At 38.2% G+C, this 15637-nt stretch overlaps 2 protein-coding genes across 2 annotated transcripts in view; both read right to left on the bottom strand.

Annotated features, from left to right (window-relative positions):
- Window positions 1-3247: 3247 nt before the first annotated feature.
- Window positions 3248-5686, bottom strand: LOC121372407. Its single transcript, XM_041498712.1, has one exon. It carries the CDS (start codon window positions 4335-4337, stop codon window positions 3738-3740), a length of 600 nt encoding a protein of 199 aa, XP_041354646.1. The 5' UTR covers window positions 4338-5686; the 3' UTR covers window positions 3248-3737.
- A 4523-nt stretch (window positions 5687-10209) lies between these two features.
- The window catches only part of LOC121371552, a 19043-nt gene continuing 13615 nt past the window's right edge, over window positions 10210-15637 (bottom strand). Inside the window, exons 4-6 of the mRNA XM_041497532.1 lie at window positions 15362-15510; window positions 11990-12172; window positions 10210-10633 (exon numbers count right to left, since the gene is read on the bottom strand). Coding sequence (XP_041353466.1) covers window positions 10598-10633; window positions 11990-12172; window positions 15362-15510 — 368 coding nt within the window. The 3' untranslated portion in view covers window positions 10210-10597. The remainder of the gene's footprint in view (window positions 10634-11989; window positions 12173-15361; window positions 15511-15637) is intronic.

The following is a 15637-nucleotide window of genomic DNA, read 5'->3' as shown; positions in this document are numbered from 1 at the left end:
ACATGCCACGTCTCAGTGAACCGCAGAGAAACAATGCCATCGGCCGACTAGACGCAGGCGAATCCAGAACGGCCGTTGCCAGGGCATTCCATGTGTCCCCAAGCACCATCTCCAGACTGTGGGACCGTTACCAGCAACATGGATCAACACGTGACCTCCCTAGATCCGGTCGACCACGGGTCACTACCCCCGGGCAGGACCGCTACATCCGGGTACGCCACCTTCGGGAACGATTGACTACTGCCACCTCCACAGCCGCAGCAATACCAGGTTTGCGCAGGATATCCGACCAGACCGTACGGAACCGCCTACGTGAGGTAGGAATTCGTGCCAGACGTCCAGTTCGAGGTGTCATCTTAACACCACAACACCGTCGACTCCGACTGCAGTGGTGCCAGATTCATCGACAATGGCCTCAACTGCGATGGAGACAGGTGTGGTTCAGTGACGAGTCCCGATTTCTGCTCCGACGTCATGATGGAAGATGTCGCGTGTATAGGCGTCGTGGTGAACGTTATGCGGCAAACTGCGTGCAGGAAGTGGACAGATTCGGCGGGGGTAGTGTCATGGTGTGGGCAGCCATCTCATACACTGGCAGAACTGACCTGGTCCACGTGCAGGGCAACCTGAATGCACAGGGCTACATTGACCAGATCCTCCGGCCACACATCGTTCCAGTTATGGCCAACGCCAACGCAGTGTTCCAACATGACAACGCCAGGCCTCACACAGCACGTCTCACAACGGCTTTCCTACAGAACAACAACATTAATGTCCTTCCTTGGCCATCGATATCACCGGATTTGAACCCAATTGAGCATCTATGGGACGAGTTGGACCGACGCCTCCGACAGCGACAACCACAGCCCCAGACCCTGCCCGAGCTGGCAGCAGCCTTGCAGGCCGAGTGGGCCACCATCCCCCGGGACGTCATCCGTACTCTGGTTGCTTCAATGGGCAGGCGGTGCCAGGCAGTTGTCAACACACGCGGAGGCCACACCCGGTATTGACTCCAGATGACCTTGACCTTGGTGGTGTGTCCTATCACTTACTCACAATGGACTAGAGTGAATTGTGAACAATCCTGCAACATTTGGTAATTATCGGACTCACCATTCAATAATTAAATCAATTCTCCAAATGTTACGAAAATGTGGTTTTGCGTTTCTTCTTTTGAAGAGTATATATATATATATGTACGTGTGTGTGTGTGTGTGTGTGTGTGTGTGTGTGTGTGTACAGTGTGTGTATATATCTATACAGTGTGTGTGTGTGTGTGTGTACAGTGTGTGTGCATATATGTATACAGTGTGTGTGTGTGTGTACAGTGTGTGTGTATATATGTATAATGTGTGTGTGTGTGTGTGTGTGTGTGTGTGTGTGTGTGTGTGTGTGTGTGTGTGTGTGATATTATATTAATTAAAAAAATGTAATCTAAACGTTTCTTTTATGATGGTATTTAGATTTTCAAAATGCACAACCCGATACCTTTATGTCTGCTTAGCAGGCCTGGAATGCTATATTAGCCGTGTTCAATACAGCATCGCGGCAACACGTGATTGTTGGGTGTCAGGTAAAGTAATTTCCTTCTGTCACGACATCATTATGTCGTCCGTGATTTATACAATGCTTATCGGAAGCAGAGCCCTTATATTACTTTCCTTTCATTTGTCGTGAGATTAATTGTGAGAAAACTTCATATGCTGCAGAAACGGACTCGTTTTAACAGAAGGCGTGCCATTTCGTGTATTAATATTACTTAAGATTGTTTTCCTGGAGCAAATCATAACCGAAACCTTTGGTTTGGCCATGTAGTTACAACTGACTGTGAATAATACGCTTCAGCCTATGGTTGCCCAATTCATGAAGAATTTGCATTTGCTATTTACACCCTCGGAGTTTAACCTACACGTATGGAGCAAGGTCTTGCCACAAAACGTTGCATTCATATATAGAACTTTCTGTATATCTGTATTATCATTCATTATGATACAGTGAATATCAAATGAGCTGCCATTATATATCAAGTTTATATCCAGACTAAATATATAGAGTCACGGGTCATGCAAGTGGTAAACGAATATTATTTCACAGGGAAATTGCCTGGTAATATCTATTATCGTAGGGTATTTATATGTAACAAACTGAAAACTAAAATTTCTGTCAGACCATTTAAAAGAGATACTTTTCCACTAACCAGCGTTTAGTTTAATGAAGCTTGGAATCTGACAATCAATAAATACGATTGCGTTATCAGCCCCTGAAACATTAATAGCTTTTAGCTGTTACGCCGTGTGCTGTCTTCACGCTGTGCTGTCGACCTGAACGGATTATATGATCGCGACATGTTGCCATGCTATTCACAAGAACAATTACACAAGAGCTTTAATCTACGATCACCCACATATCGCATTGACATTCAGTAACAGAGGCTTTTTTTCCCTCCTCATAGCCGGTTCTTGCTATGTTGGCAATTCAGCGGTAAACAAGTGTTCTATCATACTTGATCCGCGTTTAGTGGTCTTCTAAATCTTCTAGTCATGCATTGATAACCATCAGTGTTAGAATTCCCCCACCCGTCGTCCACGATAAATGCTCAACAAAAGTGATCAATAATCGAGCAACATATAACATCTTGCTCGATATGATTTAAGGTGTTCTTTAACGGGTGTTTTCCCGACAGTTTTAAAATCCATTCCACAGTGTATTAATGTATTAAATTATTGATCCGATGTTTAGTGAGTGTGCTAGTAACTGAGATGTCGGGTTAGGAGACCCAGGAGAGACATAAATACGTTCAAGTTTCAATGGTATGGTAACAGTCCAATAGTTGTACGTTCGTACACTGATTTGTTTATTGCTAAAACGATCTGAATATGAAACGTTACCGAATCAAAACATATACCGTTCTTCTCAATGACGTACATAATTTGTCTTTAGAAAAAAACTGTGTGGGAGGGTTTGGTATGAATGTACGGAACATTCAGTATCATCTCGCGAACATACTTTTAATACAGTTTAGTGGTAAATACACACATTGGTAAAGACACATTTATTCTTTATATGCCCACTTTTTGTTTTATTTTTTAAATATATATTATTATTTTGTCGAAACCAGTGTTCTGCTATAATCATAATAATAAATTATGTTGTCAATGGGTTCACTCTGGGTTTGTCCTTCCAGACAATCTTGAATTTGTTTTTGTATTTATCTTATACATAAAATAAAAACAAAATAACCCTGTGCTATTCAAATCATGTGCTGTATATTAAAGTTCGTTTAACACCGAACGTTAATCAAATAATAACAATAACAACAATATAAATAAAAGTAACGTGACTAACACGATATATAGCATGTCCATATATGATACGTTCAGGCACCATTACAAATTGACTTATAATGACATACCAGGAAAGTCATGATGCTTTAATATCCATCAACAATAAAGCTGACAAGCAGTAGAACTCATATCCAAGTTACAGTCTGTTCGAATATCGTAATGGATGATATCAAAGTTTCTTCTGTTAATTACAGTTGACAACTGCAAAATATTCGTGATTTAAAGCAATTTTTTTTTTACAATATTATGTATTTTCATACTTTTAAAGTAATCCAACACAAAGCTCAAAGTCAGTGGTTGTGCTTCTTTCTGTGATGGTTTTAAAAATATTTAGCAATTTAACAACAACAAAAAAATATATATATATATAGTGTCTTACCAAACACATGGGTATTACCTGGATATTGGTCTGTTAGCGTCAATAAATTTGTTAAACTTATCCTCGGATGCTTCCTGGCGCACTGACGTGTTGATGTATGTCCCAGGATTTTTAACCTCCGCGGAAATTGTGACTTCGCCGTTTTCGGGGATGATGGTTTCCTCTTGAATTGCTGTTTTGATCGGCACCGGAATGAAAGAAGCAGATCGCATCTTCTTGTAATACTTTTTCTTCGTGGGAAGATGGTGAATAAAATGTCGTTCACAAAACGGCATGTCCAGTTTTTCCTCGTAGAGGGAATTTGTTCTTCGCGGTGTGGTACTTTTGCTCTTTTGCCTAATGCTGTCCATTGTTAGATTCCTCATGTGTCTGACTGCTGGAAGACTAGATGTGATTCTGCCGAGTTCTTCTCGCACTTTGGAAGCCTCATTCCGGTACACGCGCTCGGCAGCCTGTTTATATTTGTTGAGAACCCGCTCTTGAATTCGGAACCGCACATCCAACTGAGTGTTAGCAACTCTTGTCCTTTCTATTGCGCCTGCATCCAGACGGTTGTAGATGTCGGGAACAATGGCGTTGTTGGGTGGAGGGGCAGGTGTTGAATTGATGTTCATCGTTCAAACTCGGTTGCTTCAAACCAAACGAGCAACTGGCAAATATGTATGAATTGTCAAAGAAAACATTCTGCGTTATACATTCCACGTTAATAGTTAAAACAAAACGTCACACTGGAATAGATTTAACAGCAACATTGATTACTAAAATTATTATGTACTCTTTGACAAGTGAAAGATGCATCCCATTTTCTTCTTTAATTAGACGTCCAGTTGTACACATAACAGAGCCAAGTTATACCAACTTCTAAATATTGCAATTCTAAAAACACTACAGTAGAGTGACACAGTAATGTTAAAGCTATTTCTTCCGCAGTGATTGGCGGATAACCTGTTAATCTGGAGTCGAGCTTGACTGGGTATCGATTCGTGGTTTACGTAATCGCCTTGGAGTTCTGAATGCGTTTGTTACGCATGCTTCAGTTGTACACCAGTTCGTATATTTTGTATACAAACTACTGCCACATTCGCGAAGCTGGCTCCAGCGTCTGTGAAAACCATTCGATTCTGTAAATAAGATAACACGTTGTTTCCATTAACCACTCGACATTTTGTCATACATAACCGAGTATCGAATATGAACAGAAAACACGATCATAGGTATGGTAATCTCCATCGTGTAATACCTCGCCTATAATTACCAGATGAATCCGCTGAGCTGAACGATCAATTTGTTATTAAATGACAGCAACTTAACACACACAGCAAGTCATGTCCGTGTTGATTCGTTTCTATAGGGATCTGCGCTCCACTGCATTCATAATTACTGCATTGTCATTTCTTCTTTATCCTTTTTGCTTTTCCTTTTTCCATTTATTTTTTTTGCTTTTTCTTCTTCCTTTTTTTTCTTTTTTTTTCTTTAACCTGATCGACAGATTTCAGACCTGTTAACAACCTTCAACAATATTGTACGTAACAACTCTAGCATGAAGCACACATGTATACAAGTTCAGATCGGTTTGCGGTTTCGTTTCTGCCAGCTGTGTACGTGTACGCCCGACTACTATATCTGTTGACTTGTCAACCGTACACCTCTCAGACTCCGCGTGTCTCTACCCGGTACAACCTTCTCACTGCCACATGTTTTTGTACAGCACTGTTTACTGTGGTGTACGTGCAGTTTGAATATCATAACTAGGAACTGTCCCGAGCGTGCCAGTCTGGACGTTTAGGAAGCGTTATTATCTGGGTGGTGCATCGCGCTTATAAATAAACCCTTTTAAGTGGATTCGAGTTTCTTTGAGAAGTCCCATTGATATTGTATAGTTTAAATAACCTAAGAGCAATCATTATTCAGTGGGTCAACTATACTTTATAAGTCAGTGTTCTGAATCGCCCTGCGTGCTTCGTCTATGCCGAAAACATATATCATAAACGTACCAAGTTTTACAAAGTAATAATGAAAATGACTATATGTCAGCTAATGTCAACTTAAAAGTTTCAACGCTACCTTAATGGCAGACAGAAATACATTTGTATATTTTTGTTATTCTGGATCATTGATAAAGCATCCTGTTGAAGTGCCAGGGGTTATGGGATCGATTCGACTCGGTAGACCTGTTATTCTCACCCTAGTATTACCTGACAAATGAATCTATCAAGTATTGTTTTATATACCGCTGTGGCAGTTTACAATGCATATTTACAATGTGTGTTTACAACACATATTTATTTAACATATTACACACAGCTGAGATTACATGTTGCTGCACTATACAATGCTATACACTTAGGTGATTTAATTTGTGGCGTTCCATTACACCAAACATTATTCTGTAGGCTGAATATCATCAAACCAAATTACAAATTGCTTATACAGTACATTGTATTTAACATATTGAATAAGGCTGCTATATGCAATATTTCAATCAACATATACACAAAGATAGTGAGTACTACAATGACGCGCCCTTGAAATTAATCGAAGAAAATGGGAGATTAAGTTGCTGATCATGCGTTGTGATCATGCCTTGCTGCGTCGCATCGTATATTGTGAAACACTATACAACAACCCTCTGGCTATGGGTTATCGCACTACAAAGTGTTGATAAAACACTGAACTTTGATTGCGACTACGGGCTGTTTTCGCAATCGACGTTAGGTGATTGGGTTTGCCCTTTTCTCCCCAAAATAGTAATCCATTTTTTATTTTTTTTAAACTTCTTTTTTTATTCTTTCTTTTTATTATGATGTGCATGTTCTTACTGGGGCTCTCTGGGTGTTCCCGGATACTTTATCGACATGTTACAAAGATCCGCTATCGTGGCTCCACGAATGGCTTTCCAGCATTGGCATAGTTAGATAAATCTCTCATTTTGATAAACGCTAGGGCAATAGCCCCTAAATTCAATCCGAGGCGAGTGAAATATCGTGCCTCTCATTTGAATAAACCACACTTCCTCTCACATTCCAATTATTTTTTAATGTGATTTTCTCCTGCGCTACATTTTGAAGGGGGCAATTTTTCATTCTCAGGGCTTTTTTCTCATCTGATAATGGTATTCAACATTCTGCCTGCGTCACTGGCCCAAACACCCGATATGTACCTTGCTGCACAATCATGTCAGCTAATTACAAAAACGTGCTGTATCTTCTATGTACAAAAGGTTAGGGTTTTTTTCTTTAACGGCACCACTAAAGCATATTGATTTATTAATCATCGGTTATTATATGTCAAACATTTGATTATTCTTAAATTCTTAGAGGACATCCTCTATATGTTTCCATTAGCAAGGGATAATTTATCTTCATTTTGTTACAGAAAGGACAGCACATAACACGACCTTTGTTAAATCAGTCGTTGGGCACTTTTTGGGACGGAGGAAAAAACCAGCCAATGGGTCCACTAAAAGGGGTTCGATCCTTCGACCAAAGCACCTCAGTCAGGCGTTCTATCGACTGAGCTAGATCCCGCCCTCATTGTACAATTGTAAGTACATCTAACAATGACCCCGCTATGTTTCACGTTAACAAAACAATTTCAATTCCTTTGTTATGGGAATCATTCAGTGAAGGTTTTCTTTGGGGTTATTCATAAATTGCATTTTGTGTGGCTACATAACAGTGTTCCAAACCGTAGGCGGGCGTTACATCATGTTTATGTAACGTTTCACAATGCTCAATTATTGTTTTACAGTATTTCGTACATATTCTCAAACTTAGCAAAGAATTGTGGTTATAATTAAATTTACACTTAAATATTAAAATTATATCTGCATTGTTGTGATTACGCTTATGACGATAACGATGACCGAATACGTACAGATACACTTTTCGACAAATTATATCTGCATTGTTGTGATTACGCTTATGACGATAACGATGACCGAATACGTACAGATACACTTTTCGACAAATTATATCTGCATTGTTGTGATTACGCTTATGACGATAACGATGACCGAATACGTACAGATACACTTTTCGACAAATTATATCTGCATTGTTGTGATTACGCTTATGACGATAACGATGACCGAATACGTACAGATACACTTTTCGACAAATTATATCTGCATTGTTGTGATTACGCTTATGACGATAACGATGACCGAATACGTACAGATACACTTTTCGACAAATTATATCTGCATTGTTGTGATTACGCTTATGACGATAACGATGACCGAATACGTACAGATACACTTTTCGACAAATTATATCTGCATTGTTGTGATTACGCTTATGACGATAACGATGACCGAATACGTACAGATACACTTTTCGACAAATTATATCTGCATTGTTGTGATTACGCTTATGACGATAACGATGACCGAATACGTACAGATACACTTTTCGACAAATACAAGCAGTACTTGCAGTGCTTCTAGAATGTTTATAAAATCCACTAGCCATGGGATCAGTGATTTTAAAAATTTACTAGCCATGATTACAAATTCACTAGCCCTACTTTACTTTAAGTTCATACAATTTTACTAAATAATAGTAATAATCAAATATGTCACCTAAAGAGGAAGATACAGCTTAAAAACACTAACATTGGGGGGTTGGGGTAGGGGCAGGATATTCATATTTACAAAATAGACGTAACTGCAACATTTGAAACACAAATTCCACTACCCGTCGGGCTTGGCAATGGTAGTTATTTACTAGCCCAACATTGAATATCACTAGCCATGGGAGTGGGGATACCATAATCTAGAAGCCCTGGTACTTGTCTAAATGTCTGGTTTCCATAAAATATGTAACTTGTCGCCGATCGACGCAGATAAAAGAAAATGTACGTGGGGAAAACAAAGTTACAGATTATCTGTAGCTGATCAGGGAAGTTAAAACCTGGCCAACTTTGCAGACCGCCTGCGTCAGTCTGCATCCATCTGCATCCGTTAAAGATTTTTTAAAAACAAGGCTTAATGTCCAAAGTGACATGAACGATTTCATAGTAATACAGGACTCTTCCACCGACTGAAAACTAAATTATATTGCGTACTTTAGAGAAGTTACCGTCAGTCATTTTATCATATGGTTTAAGCAATATATATGTATTTGTGACTTTAGTTGCGACTATGTTGTATCCCGCATACAGGAGAGGTAGTCGTGGTTTTTGTGGGCGTTTCAAGGGTCGTAAACAAGAATGATTAGGTTGTTGTTTGGATCCTTGCCAAATGAACTGTTACATACAGTATACTTTTGCAGTAGTCAATATATCAAAACCATTTCTGTTAAGTTTGTAAAAAAAAAAAAAAGTGCAGTTGCGAAACAAAAGAAAACTATTACGCCTTACGTACCTAAAATTTTCGTTTCTGGGCTGACTAACATTTTAAATGCGAAAACTTTGTCGCTTTTACAGATTAGCAGACCTTTGATTGATAACTGTGTGTGCGGCTATATGGATTTTCCATGTAGGTATTGTTTTCAAACACTTAGAACGTCCAGGAGATGTTAGGGTCGCTTATTGAAAATTACCTTTAATGTATATCGATCACAAGCGAGAAAACAATAATCGCAGCACGAAAATGCAAAAACAACATTAAGACAGCAATCTCCTGGTCTTACAGAACTACTGAAGTGAATCGAAGGTGGGTGTACGTGGTTGAGGGAGCAGGCTATCACTGTTTTATGAGAATGTACCGGTTCGGTATAGTGAACACTATTTCTTTACGATGTCAGTGTACTCAAATAATGGTTTTAGATACAAAGAAGTACCATTTTCAAGTGCGCATTAAGTAGTAACTGTATAAGTCAAAGCATATTAGTCAGTCCATTAGCCAATAAACGTCTCATAATTATCTAGTCTACTTTACATGCAAATCAAAATATTTTGACAAGCAAGTATGTACATATAACAAAATAAGAATGTGTCCATGCCAATACTTAATGGTGCGCAGGACATCATAATTTATTTAAAATTAGCTGTAAGGAATCAAATTGGAAGGAAACGAGTCTTAGCAAGATATATACTTTAAATACAGTAATGTGTCAGCTATCGCCTTCGCACATGAAATTCAACAACTAGTATATTAAAGACCATTTCAAGGGCTGCATATAGTAGAAAGGTTCTTTGCTATTAACTGGTGGTCTCAAGATGTGGAACTTCATTCATGTGCACGACCATCAAATAATACTTAGTAAAATGCCAAAAATAGTCATGTCTGAAAAACAAAAAGATACCAATGGTAATGCATTTCCTCATTAATATTAATCCATTAACCTCTGTCCTTTGGTAAAAATAAGAAAAATCATCATCATCATCATCGTCATATGCATAGGAAATGTTACTATGCTGGAGAGTTGTATCGAGACAATTGTAGCATGTACCAATAATAATAATTGAAATATTATTTTTGTGAATATGTTACTTAAGTTAACGCCTTAAAACTCAAGAGTAATAAAAACTACATAGTATTCATGAAATAAAGTTTATTTTAGTAAGATAAATATATATATATTCATATGTAATCAACACCAATATGTTTTAGATAGAAGCTAAACGATCCGCATACAATAATGGGCACCATTGACAACACGTTGAAATTCTATCAAGTTTGTGTTTCCATTCCCGTCCCTGTTCACCCTCAAATCTCTAGTAGCGTGGTCTACACGTTACACGTTATAACAAAAGAAATAGCCATATCTGCCTGTCTGTCTGTCTGTCTGTCTGTATCCAGTGGTACTAAATATTAAGCATTTATTAACATGTTTATTAATCAGGTTCATAAAAGTATCCATTCTCTGCTAGCCAGTGTTTTGTGCTTTTCGAACGTTCTCCTTTAGACCTGTTCTCGTATAGCCACTCTTCAGATGTACTTCACTGGCTTTTTACTTCTTTTACTCTGAAAACAAGACAACCCAGAAGTATTATTAAAGGGCCCTCGGTTAACAGGATATTTGCTATAATTTTCAAGAGGCAATAAAACCTCAGGATTTAATATTAGTTTTTTGTTATCTCATCTGCGTATTGAACAGATTCCGACGTGTTACGATGACGGGTTATGGACGTAGTAAAGCGAGTGAAGTCACTTGTTCTGATTTATTATACAATATATTTGGGATAGGTTATAGCAGGGGTCGAAATTGGCTGACATTCCTGCCGGATATTCGGTCCGGTAAGTTGCAAATTCTGCTGCCCGAAATCAAAGCCTGTCGGACCAAACATGATTGATTCAAACTAATGTGTGAATATACATGTAAAATAATTGCCGGTCCGACGGGAAGACAGGCGAAACAATATCCCGGCCCATGGTGATGTTGACCGGTACGAAACCGGTCGGGACGGCAGTACTCCGAGCCCTGGTTATAGACATGGCTAAACTAAATTACCTTGGTGTCATATTCCTGGTGTAACAAATGAAACACACCATGTAGATACACGATGTTTGTATCTTCAACATCACGGCTGATCGATTAAAGGGCCATACGCGTCGTAAGCGTTTCCTGTTTGTAGGAAAGAATATATATATATATATATATATATATATATATATATATATATATATATATATATTCCCTTGCCGCTAACCAGTCGTCTTATCTCGAACAAGTGACGTTACATACTTAGACTTAGATATGTTTTTAACGTGCTCATATACCTCTATGGTTTCGAACACGCCTACCCCGAGTCCGGCCTCCGATAAGATGGTGGTCTGACTCGGGGCAGGAAAATTTACATACCTATAATAGCTGTTGGCTATGCCAAGTACTCATAAGTGTACGAGACCTGGGGGCAGGCTGGAGTAAAACCTCAAATTCGGAGAAAAATGATAGATATTCGAGTAAAATGTGCTAACCTGAGACCTTTTTTTACCATGTATTTTTATCATTTTACCCTCAGAATTAGTTATAATCCATGTGGAAATGATAGTTTGACACCCAATAGCCGATGTATTTTTCGTGCTGGGGTGTTGTTAAACATTCATTCATTCCATGTGGAAATGCGTAGTGATTCGTTTGCAACCCTATATATCTGTTTAGTAGTAATGATAATATGTATAAATGTTGTTATCCAGATTCGGGCATTTACGTTTAATTCGGTCAAAAGCCAGCCTGTCCCCCTTCAAACATTGGAGCCCGTACGCCTATGCTTGAAGTACTAGTATGTTGTTAAACAAATATTCTTTTTATTTCACCAGTGTAAAGATTGGGGTTGTGTTACTCGTATCTTAAAGAAAAAAATATAAACATATGCAAACCTTTCTAACAATGCCTTTCTCTGGTTTTTTGAAAATGTTTTTTCTTTCCCGTGCTCGTTCTTTCGCTTTCTTTTTCTTTATTTCTCTAAGCGATAGTTTTTCCTGCTCTGACAAGGGCTTGCAGTGTCGAAACACTCGTCTAGTGATTATTCGCCTCACAGGAGGTTCATCGTCCACCAATGCCTAAAATAATTAAAGTCTGTTATGCTCAGAACGGTTACCGATATAGCCATTATTAAAGATGTTTCGTTGTTTTGTAACACCAAATTTTGTTTTCATTATGTATACTATGTTGCAGTGATACAAACGAAGTCTAAAGCATACTTAATGACCAGTTTAATCATTATTACTCATGTGGAGTCCAAAAAGGAGTTGGCTATTCTTGCTGTCATTTTTAAATTAACTTTTATGCATATATCCAAATAAGATTCAAGCACATTGTCCTGGGCACACCTAAGTCGGTCTACGACAGGGGTTAGTGATCAATTATCAGAAAATAGTGTAGTGGCCTTCCACCTCCCAGTTGAGATGTTATGATTCGCTCGGAAATGAGAAGGGGTGGTACTGGGATGCGAACCCAGCAACTATCAACCTTAGAGTCGATGACTTAACCACTATGGAACCTAGGCTAATTCTTGCTGTTATACATAGAACGCCTTCAGAGAGAGATTGTGTATTGATACTCCATTATTATGTAATGGGTACGCTATTTGAAATAATGAGTGACAGGGTAGTTATTCCTTTAGGGCTGTTCTAGGAATTATCATATGTGGGAGATGGGAGACACCATAATTATTATTTTATGCCTAATAGGTCGCTGCTTTTTGTTTTCTTTTGGTTTGTTTTTTTTGTTGTTTTTTTCTGGGGGGTTTTCCTTCTTTTTTTTAAGCGTACACGATTAAAACACAATTAAATGATTTTGTGGGTTGTAGATATACAAAACGTTTGCAACCCTAACAAGGCTATTATATTATTGTGTGCTATAGTGACACAGGAAGTTATTTCCAACGTGGTTTGCCATTATCTTACTAGTTTCCATCAGTTATGTAATGTGCATATGGGTGTTCTGTAATCATACAAGCTACTCCAGACTATATACATAACCTTCGCAGGCACGGTGGAAGCAAGCAGACATTGTGTGTGTGGGGGGGGGGGGGGTATGCTCCTCCGTAAAATTTTGAAAACTAGATGTCCTGAAATGCAATTTCCTGCATTCTACAAGTAAAATGCATCTCTGCCTTAAGATTTACTACCAATAATACTTTTGATTCATAAGTATTGGAGGGGCTAGAGCCCCCCCCCCCCCCCAGCCCCCTGCTCAGTCGTACCTGCTTCGCATACATAATCATTCAGATGGCAGCATTTACCCCTCTATATACATGTAACAGTCTTCTGGACATAAACCCAAAGTTAATAGGTATTTTGCGTGGCCTGTCTAGACAGGTTAGACTGTATACCTTAAAATATATGTAGATCGAATTATCTCTATTGTCTATTCAGAATACAATGTATCCAGGTGCACCACGTTACACCTCACTCGAAGCACTTGATACCTTGAACCGATCAGATGACACATCAAGTGCTTTGTTTATGAAAATTTACTACTTTTTGTGATGCATAAATCACAGCTGCATAGTAACATCCTGATTATTTAACGACCGTATGTTTATTATACATGAGGAGTAGACGTAAAATAAAGAATGAATTTTAAAAACCTAATTAAAAATATTTCTACCAGACCAGATATTGTTACAATTTTAATACAAGATCGTTGAAGGCACAATAGGAAAGGCAGGTAAACATAATTGTTGTAATGGTAAAATGTTGGGTGTTTTCCAATCTTAGGTTATTTAACATATTGCTTGTGATTTAATAAAATAAAATAAAAAATGGTATGCATTCAAGAAGTGATCCACGGAAAATGAAATAAAATTACAACAACCCTGCATTACTCATTTGATTTTGAGTGGAATGATTAACCAGCATTGCTTGTTTAAACCATTTGACAAATCCATTAAAACAACAAATTTAAGTCCTTCCAGTGTACAAAGCATATTTAATTAATTATTAATCTATCATTAATTAGTTGGTCGATTATAAAATTCCACCTAATTCCCAACTGTTCCACATTACAATATAATCATACGAGGTTCTCAATTGCCTCCAGATAAAAAAAAAAAAACTTGAAACATAAGTTAACCAAGCAGTTAATTTGTAATTCTGCCCTTTTTCATCTGTTGTAATTATATGGCTATGTTCTATACGTGTTTGCATGAACATTAAGTAGATAATGTAATCAAATTAAAATGGGTAGCATGATGTAGGTGCCGATTCTTGAGATGTAATTCCTGTAAACGCCTTCCTCCATTTTGCTTGTGGAAAATGTGAGAGTGTTTGGGGTTTTTTTTGTTATTTAATTTTGTTTTTGTTTTGTTTGGGGTTTTTTGTTTTTGTTTGGGGGGTACTTTTTGTTTTTGTTTGGAGGGGGTGTTTTTGTTTTGTTTTGTTTTGTTGTGGTGTTTTTTTAGTTTACTTGCTTATTGTTGTTGTTGATGTTGTTGTCTAGGACAATTCTTTATACGGGTAAACATTCTATCCTGTCTTTATGAAATTTTATATAGATGGGTGTCGTAAAATAAACATTTATTTCTTGTTTGAAAGACATTCTTAAACCTATTTATGAGTAGACTTAAATGAATGAGCCGATTTAGTGATATTTAAACCAGACTTAATGCTAAACAAACTTCAAGTACATTGATATCTTAAACTCGGTTAACGTTAACCACTAGTTCATCCTTTGTAAAGTTGCACTCCCTCCTTCGAACAACCCCGCACTCGATCGTTTAGTAACCAAATTGTATTCATTTGAGCAATCGTAGTTTTGTCAGGACATGAACTTTTAATTTCGCCACACGTCAGTGCAATATTATATACGGGTCTGCTGAACTTTTAATTTCGCCACACGTTAGTCCAATATTATATACGGATCTGCTGAACTTTTAATTTCGCCACACGTTAGTTCAATATTATATACCACGAGCGTAGGAAGGTGCCAAAAAGTGGGGGACACACTTTTATATTTACACACTTTTACACTATTATAATATATCTGAAAAGTGGGAGTACATGCCCCCCCTTGCCCTCTCCCCCCCCCCCCCCCCCCCCCCCCTCCCCCACCCCGCGCTTCCTACGCCAGTGTATACGGGTCTGCGGAACTTTTAATTTCGCCACACATTAGTTCAGTATTATATACGGGTCTGCGGAACTTTTAATTTCGCCATACGTTAGTTCAGTATTATATGCTGGTCTGCTGAACTTTTAATTTCGCTACACGTTAGTTCAATATTATATACGGGTCTACTGAATACAAACCTGGGAATCAACAAATGTTTCAAGTGAGTTCAAACTGGTGTCATCGCCGATATCCAACAAGTAGTCGACGATAGTCGTATCGGTTAGTTCGAGTTCACTATATCGTCTGATGTGGCTCTCTACAGACGTGACATCTTGTGCCTCATCGTCTACAAATACGTTAATTTTAATCAAATTAATAGTAATAATTGATAATGTTACTGGCTGCGTGTATCCTACTTCGTTTAAAAAAAAAGAAAGAAGAAGAAGCCTCGCTTGAAATCATTACGCAATAAT

Source organism: Gigantopelta aegis, chromosome 4, assembly GCF_016097555.1.
Source record: "Gigantopelta aegis isolate Gae_Host chromosome 4, Gae_host_genome, whole genome shotgun sequence".
NCBI lineage: Eukaryota > Metazoa > Mollusca > Gastropoda > Neomphalida > Peltospiridae > Gigantopelta > Gigantopelta aegis.
This window is presented reverse-complemented; position numbering and strand designations above follow the sequence as displayed.